At 38.7% G+C, this 13437-nt stretch overlaps 1 protein-coding gene across 1 annotated transcript in view; it reads left to right on the plus strand.

Moving 5' to 3' along the window:
- ZRANB2 (zinc finger RANBP2-type containing 2) overlaps positions 1-13291 on the plus strand; it is a gene marked incomplete at its 5' end in the record, with an annotated part of 20177 nt that extends 6886 nt beyond the window's left edge. The window contains 6 exons of the mRNA XM_019528285.1: positions 2323-2399; positions 3356-3493; positions 6095-6267; positions 9004-9090; positions 11112-11276; positions 11810-13291. Of these exons, the coding sequence (XP_019383830.1) occupies positions 2323-2399; positions 3356-3493; positions 6095-6267; positions 9004-9090; positions 11112-11276; positions 11810-11873 (704 nt within the window). The remainder of the gene's footprint in view (positions 1-2322; positions 2400-3355; positions 3494-6094; positions 6268-9003; positions 9091-11111; positions 11277-11809) is intronic.
- Positions 13292-13437: the final 146 nt, after the last annotated feature.

A 13437-nucleotide genomic window follows, 5' to 3' on the forward strand; every position in this document is an offset into this window, starting at 1 on the left:
ATTGGCTGCTGGGGGACCCCCCCCCCCCCCCCCCCACCTCAAGAGGCACCAGATATACATGTGTGGTGTAGTGAACCTGATTGGGTAACTTAGAGAATAAAATATATGCACTGTTATTTAGGAAGTTTAGGGTATTGAGAAGAGGATAGAACGGTGAGTTTATTCCTTATAAGAAAAAGTACAATTTATCCTCTTCACTTTCTCTCAAAACTTATAGTTCTGCATACTAAACTGTATTCACATTTTTTTCCTAGTAAGCATTGAAAATGCTTGTAACTTCATACATTCTTTATAAGCCACAATAAATTGTAGCAGAAATTTAAGTTGAAAATTAAAATGAGTAGTTCAGAGCACTCCGTTTCTGAGTGCATAAGAGAACAATGGAAGCAATAAGCAATGTGCAAAATTTCTGAGGGATTTGTATTGCAAGGGCTCCTTAGTTGTGGAAAAAGATAATTTAGAACCCATTTTAATTGCTTATCATTCAGTTGTAGGACAAAAAGTTCAGTCCATTTATTTCTTACTTAGCTTATTTACATAAAGAGGATCTTTGTTTAAAATATGCCTGCTTATGTTAATTCTTCACTTGAATCGTTCTCTTTGTGGCCAGTATTTGGCTGCATTAGTGACATTTGGTATATCAAAATACCCATGATAAGATTCCAGGAGGGGTTTTTTTTTTGCAAATGGCACTAGTGATATGGAAGGAAGAGACTTTTTTTTTTATAGGGAAGCTAAATTTGGGTAGGTACAATTTAGTGGCAGTTTGTCCCCTTTGCAGAGTGCTTTGAGACTTACTGACAAAAGTTAGGCAATATTGTCTGTGCGACATAATGAGAACAGAATCTGTAACTGGATATTTTTAAGTGTTGGTAAGACTGACACTGGGCTGCAGTAGTATAGACAGAAAATCCTGCCTTCATCAGGGGATCTCTTAAGGCAGTCCTCTTGCAACTCTATGATTTCATATTGCCAGTAATAAAGGAATATGGTAGGTCACTCTAAGGTGAGCAGAAAAGATGATGAAGGGGTTACAATGCAAAATATGAGAAGTAGAGTTAAAACTCTTTTTATCCCAAGTAAACCTATCAAGTTAAGGCAGAACAATATGACAGTATTCAAATATTCCTAAGGTTGCCATAAAGAACACAGAGAACAACTTCTTCCTTGCCATGAAAAGGACGAAACAAGGTATATGGTTTAAATGACAGCAAAACAGGTTTAGATAAAATCTTGGGTAAACTTCCTAACTCAAAAAATAGTAGAACGTGTTTCTTGGGAAAGTTGTAAAATCTCCTTCAGTGGAGATTTTTAGAAAAAAGGTTGATGGATATCTGTCTTGGATGGTTGCTGGAATAAATAAACTTGAGGTCTCTTCCAACTCTATTTTATGAATTAACATAAGGCTTTGCTTTAAAAAAAAAAAAATTCAGACACAGAATTTTTACCAGGTAACCTGGTAAAATCAATGGTGTTTCTGCTTAATCACAATTATTTCAACTAATGCCCAGTCTTAAAAAGACAGCGGCCTTCCCTTCCCATTTGCTTCCATTTAAATGTACTATATAGGTGTAGAGTTAAGCAGTGCATAATGCATCTAATGTAATATTTTAGGGCTAGATTATGCCCTATGCCAAGCTTTGCTTAGCAAAATTAGGTTAGGGCAGGGGTTTTCAATCTTTTTGCATCATTGTAGCCCCACCGAGCAGCGTGCTGCCAAGCGGGGGTGACAACCAGCCAGACATGGAGCAGCAGCAGCTGCCGTGTGGAAGCTTTCTCGGGGTTGTTTTTAACACCACTGCAACTTAAAGTGGCTACTACAAAATATTAAATTCCCGTGCTGATTAGAGTTTATGATGGCAGAAGTATTGTTATAGTGGGGCAGATTTCCTTTCTGCCTTAAGCCAGGAGAGACAGAGATTCATGGCCTAGTTGTGAAGTCAGCACTTAGCACGGTGTTACTCTGCACTGTGGGGATTTGTTATACATTTATAGCTTCATCATAGCCCTTTTGTGTAATTGGTGGCTGTAGTGCTATAATCATCAAAACAACAGCAGTGGGCTGTCTCTTTCAAGAGTTATTTCGTTTTTGCAACTTGAGATGTAAGGAACTGTTTTTGACAGAGGGGAGTGAAAACAGTTTGAATGGAAATAATGAAATTGCATAATGTTCCTTATATAGATTTCTTTATGATTTGTGTAGTAGGAAACTTTTACTGTTGACTTAAATATATTTAGCATAAGCATAAATATTTACTAAAGACTTTGAGTTAACACAGTCTAAGACATTATTTTGTAATTTATCTTACTACCTTTTTCCAGGATATGGAGGAGGTTTTAATGAACGAGAGAATGTTGAGTACATAGAACGTGAAGAATCGGATGGGGAATATGATGAGGTAAGACCTTTTAGCCTGCATGCTACAAGTTAGCTCACACTCCCTCTGAGTGCCACTCCAATCCCCTTTCGCTGCCTGATTGGCTGCTTTGCTTTCTGTTCCCTGCCTAGTCTGCTGCTCTGCTTTCTGCTCCCTGCCCTGTGTTCCCTGCCTGATTTGCTACTGTTTTCTGCTCCCTGCCCTATCTGCCTCTGTGTTGCCTGACCCCTCCCCAATCTGCCATGTGCTACGCAGAGGCTGCCCATGCTACTTACGGCGTACATGCTATAAGGTGGCCACCCTGAGGTAAGGTTATATATAATAGAGGAATGTAGATAATGACATTTGCATATGCCTGGGAAATCTGCTTGTAAAACTAACTTGGCATCCCTGGCTCTGGTTACAAAGAAGCTTGTTGTACGTGTCTTTTAAGCTGCACATCCTGTTAAATGATTTGCACCCTAGAATTAATAGCAAGTTGATAGAGTGAGCTGTTGTTTTGTTTTTTACCCTGATGGCAGTTAACTCCAAAAAATAATTTATTTAACCGCTTTCACAGTAAGCTTCAGATTTCCTACACACCTTAAACAGACATATTCAGTATTGCTTCGCAAATCAAGTGAAGCTAGTTACAAAGCTCATCTGTAAATGTAGCTTTCTCGCATCCAAATTTTTGGCGAATTTGTAAGCCTATCCGTAGATATACATGTCATTTTTCATTTTGCATCCAAGATAGATTATTTGAGCATTTATTCAGTGCATTCAACTAATGTTTCATGGTACCAGTTGCCTTCATCAGTGTATTTTGATTGTATTTGAAGTTAAGATTGGGAATATCTTAAATATAGCATTACTTGTCTTATGAACTATCAGCTTTTAGGAGGATACTTATTATTAAAGTGTTGCTTTTGTCAGGATGGTTGAAACCAAGTTTTCAAAAACCAGATTCTTATTAAATAAATTTTCTTTGTGATCAGTTTGGTCGCAAAAAGAAAAAATACAGAGGGAAACCAGTTGGTCCTGCATCTATCCTGAAGGAAGTAGAAGATAAAGAATCTGAAGCGGAAGAGGATGAAGATGAGGATGAGGATCTTTCCAAATACAAATTAGACGAGGTAAAATTCCTTTTGCTATCAACATGCCTTGAGTAGTTACTGTAATGCAGTTTGTAAGTAGAAGGAGAGTAGAAGGCCTTATTCTTTGCTGTTCTTATCTCAGTATTGTTGCACAATATATAAGCAATTGCTAAATTATTCACTCCAAACACATGTGCATTTTGAGAGAGTTTGGAGTTAAAAAAAAAAGATTAATTGAAGACAAGTCAGCCTGATGTCTGCTGCTTTGCTTTGAATAGCTACTGTTGGAATCTTATCACTTAGACTTTATAATTCCTTTGTAGTTTAAAAAAAAATCGTATTTAATTTTTCTGTGGTGGCAAAATAGTTGTTTTAATCTCTGTAATCCAGTACAGTATGTAAAAAATGTACACTAAAATGTTCTTCAGTTATCTTTTAGTAGGGACCTACCAAGTCACAGTTCCATGTTTTTTGCAGGAAATGCAAAATCAGATGGGCTCTGTGAAAAATGGCGGGCTCCATTATTTTAGTGGCCTCACCACAAAAGACAGAACAAAAAAAAAATCTTGCTGGCAAGCAGAGAAAAGGGCAGGAAGCCTTACAGTTTTGGAGCACAGAACGGGTGGGGCAGGCTGCTGCACACAACAGGAGACATGAAACCTGCAGGCAGCTGCACTATGGTCCCAGGCCAGCTGTGGCAGGCAGTCAGGGGGCTGCGCTATAGTCCTGCATTGCCAGCCCTGCCCTGGCTTGTGCACGTGCAGCTGGTCCAGGGCTCTGGGCAGGGTGCAGCCTCCCAGCTGCCTGCCACAGGTGGCTCAGAACCACAGTATTGCCTGCGGCCTCTACAACTCCTGCTGTGAGCAGCCCTGAACACCTCCTCCCAACCCCCTCATCACATTCCAAGACTTCAGGGTTTCCTACCCTTTTCTCTGCTTGCTGGTAAGTTGTTTTGTTTTTTGGGTTTGTTTGGGTTTTTTTATTTAAGTAAGCCTGCCAAAATCGTGGAGCCCGCTGCTTGAGGATAACCTGAAATTGTGACTTAATTACCCTGATTAAGCTTGGGAAACCAATTAATCCACACACAGTGTGCACATTGATAGCTTCCCCATGCTTAAGCAGGGTAATTCAGCTGCAGTTTCAGGCCACGTGGCAATCTGCAGGGAGGGTTGGGACTGTCAGGACCCCGCGGCCAGTCAAAGGTGTGGAGTGATCCCACTGTGCTCAGCCCACAGAAATGGTGGCCAGGCCTGGGATTTGCTCACGAAATCAGCTGGCTGCCACCTCTAATTTGGTAGGCCCCTATCTCTTAGTGTACTGTTTCACAGGTTTTCAGAAGTTTAAAAAAAACCCAAGCAAACATGAAGTAGTACAACATGCATGAGATTACTGTTAAATGATGCTAGCTTTATTTTTGCTAAAAAGTTGCAAAAAAAAAGGTTCTAAACTGCAATTATTTTCCTTTTAATCCATAATAGTTAGTTGTTCCTTCAGGCCATTATCCTGCAAGGACATATGCATGGAGTTAGTATTATACAGTGATCATCCAAGCCAGTGGAACGTCTTGGAATGGGGGTGGGCAACATGGTGGATCTAGCCAGCAGCCAGACTCCATTTCCCAGCAACCCCTGCCCATGTCACTGTAGCCAGTTTCTGTGGATACCCTAGGAGCAGCAGGGCAGTGGAGATGGATTGGAGCTTTGCCCCAGCTCCAGATCATGCTGTTACTGCCGCAGGATCCCAGCCCCAGATCCCAGCCGTGCACCCTGCCACAGGATCCCAGCCATGCACCCTGCCAGTGCTGCTGGGGCCAGTCTCCATAGAATCCCTGGCTCTGTGCTGTCACTGCCCTGCTGCTTCTCAGGTCCCCATGAAAACCAGCTGCAGCTGCAGAGGCAGGAGTTGCTGGGAAATGGAGTCCGCCACAGACCCAGTGTGGCCCGTGGGCCAGACTTTGCCTGCCTCTGCCCCATCTTGGAATAAGGGTGTCAATTTAAAGCTTCCAGAGCTATGTAATGTGGCCTAGAACAGGGCAGGGCAGGGCATGCCACAAAAATGGGGGAATGGAGCCCAGTTGGCAACATGTCTTTTTTTATGGCCAAGTGAAGGCTGCACTGACCGCTGTACCACATACACGTGTAGCCTGCAAGAAGCCCCACAGTAAAGATCTGGCCAAGGGGCAGAGTGAATTTGACACCTCACAAGGTGAGTTTTAGAATAAGAGGAGGTCTTTGGCACATTTGGGCCCTAGTTCTGCAGTGTAGTAACCTTGTGCCCAATCTGGGACTGCTACTAGGCATTTACCAAATATAAAGCCTTGTTTCTGTTTTTAAAACTCTCTTAAGACAATTACTGGACTTGAGTAACAAATGCTACCATTATGAAGGGGAAGTTTGAGGATCTTTCTTAAGGCCATGTGTAATTTGCTTTTCAACAGTGCGCACTCAGTGCTTAAAGTTTTTGGCTATCCTAACAAGAGTTTTTTAAGAACTAGCTTATTTAGTGGTTACTGCTGTAGAATAAAAGCTAGTGAACATCATGCTTTCAAATGAAGACAATGGTTGAAATACAAAAACTATTTTGTGTACATTTTCTTCCTGTCTAAATCTTCAGACAAAATTAAGGTTCTGTATTTTGTAGGATGAAGATGAAGATGATGCTGATCTCTCAAAATACAACCTTGATGCCAGTGAGGAGGAAGATGCTAATAAAAAAAAGAAATCCAACAGGCGCAGTCGTTCTAAGTCTCGATCTTCCCATTCACGATCTTCATCACGCTCATCCTCCCATTCAAGCTCAAGGTCTAGGTCCAGGTAAACGGGTACAGGTCAAGGGTAACGCCAGGCAAAATGTCAGTATCTAACTTCTTTATTTTTACATCTTTTATTCTTGATTGACTTACCATTTCAGTAAAATAATATAACTGTTTTACATGTTCAGTTTACACAGGTAGATAGCATGTTATAGCGGCCTTCTATTTACCAGTTCTAAATCTGGGAACTTCCTTAAGTTTGTCACGTTATTTTAGTGAATTAATTTTTATGAGACAGCTAAGTCACCAAAGTTTATGAAATATGAAACCTGATGTGTTTGCTCAGGTAATCGAAGGCCTGTTGGCTTATTGGTGAGTATAGGAAACGCATGCATTATCAGGGTACTGAGGTTCACAGTTGCAGTAAATGGGCTGTTAAACAGCAAAGCTGAAGGTAAAGCATTCAAAACATGAAAGGGCAGGGTTGGAAAATGCCTTTAACCTAAAGACAAGAAACTTGAACTTAATTTGGTGGGAAATGGAAGTTGAGGGAGGGAATAAGAGGACAGTAATGTCAAAGCAGCAGGTCCAGGTGATGGTCTTGGCTGAGATTTGAATGTGGGTGTGTATGGGTTTTGAGGAGGCCAGATAAAAGCTCTTATCACATATAAAGAATATGGATATGTCAAATTGTAAATAAATATGCCAACTATGGGCACATCATTGAACTGTTTAGTTACACTGAGCTAATCTATTTTAAGTGCCTTGGAACTAACAAAGCAAGATTAATTCATAGACATAAGACATCACTTCTTAGTCATTCTGCTGCTTATTTATATGCAAGCCATAGTTTGTTTTGAATTTCCCTGTTCTACTGCATAAAGTTCAAGTTTCTCCTCCTCTTCATGGCACTTTGCAATATTCCTTGTCTACCTTAACTGCTCTGCTTGCTGCCTTACATTTTTTGGCCGATTCATATTTACTAGCTATGCTAACAGCTGTCTCCTGTTTTGTCTGCTTCTTTCCCAGTCATTTTCAGACCTCCTTTCATGCTGTAGACCTTTCCTTTCCTTCAAATACCTTTTATTCACATCTGCCATAATGCCTACAAGGAGCTAAGCAAATCAAGATAACTAAAATAATCAACTCTTGGCAGTTATTTCAAAAATATATAGCTTTTTGATTATATGTTTTCTCAAAGGTAAAGCAAGATACTGTGAGCTCATACGAAAGGCCTGTATTGTCCTATGTTTGGACGGCATGCTGCATATGTGGGCAATACTAGAATACAAATTTCTTGTCTGCTGTACTAAAAAAAAACAACTGAACTTCAAATGAAAATATGAAATCGTTTGCTAATTTGCAAACCTCAACACTGAGGAAAAGCTTAATTTATCTGGAATATTCTGGAGTCTTTTTGGTTGTCGCCTTGTTAGATACTTCAATCCATATGCACCACCTTAGATTTATATTTCATTAAAATGAAAATACATTAGGTGTCTGGAAGGAATTTTAGTGCTCTTCAAAGGATTCTTTTTTAATGTACACATTTTTCTGGCCAGAAATAAAATTGTAGACTCCTGTTTGTGTAGCGTGATGAAGAGGATGTAGGTAAAAGTAACATTGAGAGGTGCAGAATGAATTTTTCAAATGGTGTTTGAAAAAATCATCGTGCCTTCTGTCCAAAATCATTATTTCAAGCATGGTATCATTGTTATGTGCCTCTTGTGTTTTGCATTTTAAAGAGACACCAGTTTAGAAAATATTGTACCTATTTAGGTTATAGGTAATATCTGATTTCCTATATATATTCCTATATTTTAGCAAAAGAAGTCTATCACACAAATACACTTGAAAATAAATCCTTTAAATCTACCTAGAGGAAAATATATCAGGTTCTAGGGGCATCTATACACATGTTCTGGGGTGGGGTGGGGTGGCAGTGGGGGCTGCGCTTTAATTAATGCTGCTCTGAGAGCTGCTGTAATTAAAGCGGCCACAGCATCACATATATTCAGCATCCCACACTTCAAAACGGCAGCAGGAGCACTTTAATTAAAGTTTGTTCGATGCAAAGCGCCCCGCCACCATTTTGAGACATGGGGACCCTGAATACACGGGACACCGAGGCTGCTGGAGTGTACTAATGAGCATTAATAAAGGTGCTCTATTAATCGAGTCTGCTCTGATGTATGCTAATTAGCAATTGTTGGAGCAGAGGTCTGTCACCTGTAGAAGTGCCCTATAACTCTTAGTTTAATATACTTCAACACTTCAAGCTTGCAGTGTCCCAGTGAGGCACAAATTACAGGGTTTGGAGTTGAATTCATGAAATAATGGTTGTGCAATTGTTTTATTGATTTTTACCAAGTAAGTTCTACTTCACCATTTAATAGTTCTAAGAAACTTTTAGTACTCTGATAGAAAACCTGATAAAAGCTTTAACTTGCATAAAAGCCTTAACTTATGCCACTTTATAATGCCATGAAATTCTGACTAAACCTAGTATTTAAATAGATTTAAAAATTAGTCAGCATTTAAAAATAAGTTTGAAAAGATAGCCAGATAACGCAGTAGCAAAAACCAAAGGACCTAGAACTTTTTTCATGCATCTTGGCCCATATGCTGTAATATAAGGTAAGAGAGTGCTGGCTCTCCATAATGAAAGAAAGTTAATGTAACTTTAAAAATGAACTAGCATTAAGAACTAGTTTTATTCTAAATGTCATTTTGCAACAGTCTTCGTGCTTTATAAGCGTGTTCAAGTACTGGAAAAAAATCTTCCATGTTGTTTCAGGTCCCATTCAAGAAGCTCTTCCAGTTCCAGATCAAGATCTCGTTCCAGTTCCAGAGAACATTCTAGATCTCGTGGGTCGAAATCAAGGTGAATGAGGTAGCATTCTCTCTGCTTTGCAGAGAGAAATTAAAAGGCAACAGAAGAAACTGCTTGTTTATTTCATTAGAAAATTACTTTGACACTGGAAGAGCATTTAACTCAGTTTCACCCTGGAAGTCGGATATTGCCAGTGTCAGAAGTCCAAGAAGTAACCACTATTAAATAAACAATTATTTTTCAATATGCAAGTTTGCCTCTCTGTGAGGATTCCTCTGGTCTAAAGATATGCAAGTTGATAACTCAGTTCTGCAATACTTTGAAGCAAGTTAAATCTGACTGTTTATGCTTAAAATAATTCTTGCACTTCTATTTACTGTTTCCTCTTTGGCTACTAAATGCAAAAAAAGAGTAATACACTCTACTCTTTTTATTTTAGGGTTTCATGGTAATATCGCTAAGCTCCTGTTAGACAAAACTGTTGAAATTGCATTTGCAAACATGAAGGATATATGAAATTACTGCTCAACTTCTTAGGTGAATTGCCTCACTGAAGTCAGTGAAGCAATTCATGTGCTTCAGGCAAGCAGATTTGGCCCAGTATTGTCCATATAGGCACACTGAAATCTGAGTTAGCCTTTCTTTAATATATGGCAAGTACTGAACCATGCATAGGAGGCAACATCAGTTGGTATTCTTTGTGATTCTTCTTCACTGAGGCTTCCTTGTAAGCAGAATTATTTTGCAGTAGATGGCAAATTCATCCCTTTTCCATGCAAATGGAGTATCCATGTGCTCTGAAATAAGTTGAGTTTGATTGCAGAAAGGGAAATTTGGAACAGGGAGGGCAGCCTAGCATGCAATCATTGCATGGCACAAACTTTTGCTAACGCGATCCTCCTGTAGCATGGAGTATCACCAGGAATTCTCTTTTCTCTTGAATGGAAAATGGTGGAAGTGCATAAAGCCTCTGCGAAATGGTCTTTCAGTTCTGGGTAGTCTGCTTGGTAGTTCTGTGCTACCATCTGTATTGGCTGCATTTGCCCAGATGTTGAGCTCTGAATTTCAGCATAGCGTCATTTGAACAGGTAGTATAAAGTGAAGTAGAAACAGAAAACTAAATGTTTGACAGTATTTGATGACATGTTCACTGCAGTAGTAGTATAATGTTTAGGTTGTAGCAGTTGTTTAAAATTTGTTCAAAAACTGGAATTAATACTTCCTGGTACATTCAACTGCTTGAAATGTGGGAAACACTTCTATATACACTGAAAACTGAAAACATTTCTGCAGAAAAGTATGCACTAAGTCCTGTTGGTGTGGTGGATTTAACATTAGGCTTGCAGCCAGGAAGTTCTAAATTACATTTTTATCACCATGTCTGACAGCCTTTTTTTTAAATCCACAAGTGTGTGTGTTGTGTGTATGTTTGTGGGGAGGAACTTTTTTGTTTTTGTCAATACCTGGATAGCAAAGTGTCATGCATGCCATTTTATCAACATTTCTGCTCAGTTAAAATCAAACAGGCAAATTTTGGTGGGTAGACACAAGTATTTTTCAGGTCTTCAGACTCTAGCAATTTTAGTCACTTTATTTTTGGAATAATAGCCTTGATTCATAATGTAATATATAAAATGGTAAAGTGAAACAGGTTTCTAAATTGCTTGCACTTGATTTGTTTTTCCCTAATCTTTTTCATTCTGTAAACTGAAGTATTTAGCAAGAGTAAGGTCCTCCTCTTATAGTCCGTCTCCCATCGTATCTTTTATTTAACAAAGTCTTAATTCTGAATAACTGAAATGAGACTCACAAACTGCTAGTCTACAGCCCCATACTTTGAAAAGCACAACTAATAAAAGTACAGACAATTTCCATTGAGATTAGAAGGTCTTATTGGTTATTAGTTAAGGAGGAGTAAGTATCAAAATAGTCAGACCCGTATTTGTTAGCTGCTACAGCAGGAACTACATGGATTTGATTTCTGTTATAGACTCTTTGGGTTTTTTTGTTGTTTTGTTTTTCTCTGTATATTATACAAGAATTAAATCTGATTTATTTCTTAATCAATAAAGATCCAGCTCCAGGTCCTACAGGGGGTCTTCAACCCCAAGAAAAAGATCTTACTCAAGCTCTCGTTCATCGTCTTCTCCTGAGAGAGGCAGGAAGCGAAGTCGTTCTAGATCTTCATCGTCTGGTGATCGCAAAAAAAGACGATCGAGATCACGGTCACCCGAAAGGTTTGGGTTTATGTAGAATAAGAATGGGTGTATTTAAATGTGATGCAATTTCTGAAGAATTGAGATGAAGTGGGAAAGGGTTGAATTTTACCTGTTGGTTTTTCATAATTTCAAAACAGATTTCTCATTTTCCCCCATTCTACCATGTCCCTTTTTCTTTTTTTTTTAACTTTTGTTTCTATCTTTCCTGGTAAAATCTCCTCCTGTTAGGAGCATATCCTGTAGAAAAGGACTGGGTATTTGAAAGTGTTTCAATGTTTGAAAGTCTTAATGGGTAATACATTGATTGCTCACTTTATAAGTGAATACTGTTGCATTAAGGGATTGAATTATGTTTTCTGCGTTAAATTTGCTACATTTTTAGTATTAAACTTCAATGAGTCTAGAAAGGTGTCAGGTTATTTGTTCAGTTTTTCATGCTGCCCCTATCAAATTTGTCTTCCAACTATTGTAGAATAAAGTATTGTGGGTCTGAATGATGAAATTAATTCAAACTTACTTGTTTGCATGCTTTCTCCATTTGTATCTTTCAGACGCCGCAGGTCATCATCTGGATCTTCCCACTCTGGTTCCCGTACAAGTTCTAAAAAGAAATAGCATATTAAAGTTCACATTTAAAACAAAATTCCAGTCCAGTGCATGAGGCATATTTTAAGAAGTTGGTGTCTTATTTGGTCAGAAGTGCTAAAACTGCTAGTAGAGGTGCATGTCTGTCCTTGCTTTCTGGGAAACTGCAGCTTTGTTCATTCATGAAACCAGTACAAAAGAGGGAGAGCATTTTAAGCCATAAACCCCCAAAGTGAATATGCAGTTTCATTATTCCAGTTATCATTTCAGATATTATGTATCGGTATTATTCAGCAGTGTATAGGGGGGCACTTTGTTTATTTTAAGAATATCTGTGTGATTTTTTTTTTTTCTTCTAGTGTTCAGGGGTCCAGTTAAATTTCTTGTAGCTTCCTGAACTTTAATGGAGGCAAGTTACTTTGTTGTGTGTGGGTTTATTCTCCCCAAAACAATCCTACCTGCCACAAATGGGAAGGAGTATTTCAGAATGTGGAAGATAATTTATTTATTTGAACATATTGTACATGGCAATATGCTCCTAATTGATTGATGCACCCCTTTTGGGACCATGGAAAGTTAGTGCAGCTCTAGTTAGAAGTACCCTCCCAAGCAAGTAGGAGGGGAGTTCTTAGCTGGTTTTCTTTTGGTGTTTATTTAATGATCGGTGCCATTTTTTTTCACCTGTATGTAGGGCTGAGGATTTTGATGCTTCTTTACACGCAGCCTTATGCCAGATATTACATCGGGTGAATAAGGTTTCTTTCCCCCAACTTGAAAGTTTTTTATGCACTCTTTTCTCCACAGCTGAAGTCTCAAAGCTGTCAGAAAATCTGGAAATATTTAGGCTCTTTGCTCCTTTCTCTTAGCTAATGCCTTATCTTATTGTAATAGGTATTAGGTGCACTACTTTCCTGTGTGTGAAGGCTGTCATTCCCTCTTAGGAAGGGGGCAGACTTTTGTGCACATATAGTGATAAAAGCTACTTTTAAAGGTAGGGGGTTATGAAATAGACTTCTTGCAATTATAGAATGATGCCTCTAAGCCAGCAATCAGAGAAGAATCTGGGCCAAAAAGAGCTAATTTTTGAGCTGTCTAAATTTTGCGTATAGTAAGTAAACTGCATATACAATTCTGAGATGTAAGTGTGTTCTTCTAAGAATACATTGTTCTTCTCCCCCTAAACTTGTATACACTTTATGGCTTAAAGTGCTTTCCAGATTTTGTTTTACTAGCAATATTGCATTAAAACTTGGTCACTCTTGAGCTCCGTTTGGTTAAGAAAGTTTTGTGTTGACAGTATCTTCGGTGCCATCGCAAGGTAAGTATATTGAGAGACAATAACATGTTCTTACCAAAAAAGCAATATATCTGCAATTATTTGAATAGTTGAATTATTTGAAATGTTCAATCTTTGATATTTGGTTTTGTAAAAATGAACTGCACAAAGACAAACGGAGCAAAATATCCATGTTTTTCCTTTTGTTGGGGGGTTGTTTGTTTTAACAGGCTTTTGGGGGACTGATGGAGGAGCGAAATGTTTTTGGTTGTAGAAATATTTTGATAATCCTTTTGCAGGAAAAAATCCCCCTGCAAC

This window comes from Gavialis gangeticus, unplaced genomic scaffold (genome assembly GCF_001723915.1).
Source record: "Gavialis gangeticus isolate Ggan-Ray unplaced genomic scaffold, GavGan_comp1, whole genome shotgun sequence".
Lineage (NCBI taxonomy): Eukaryota > Metazoa > Chordata > Crocodylia > Gavialidae > Gavialis > Gavialis gangeticus.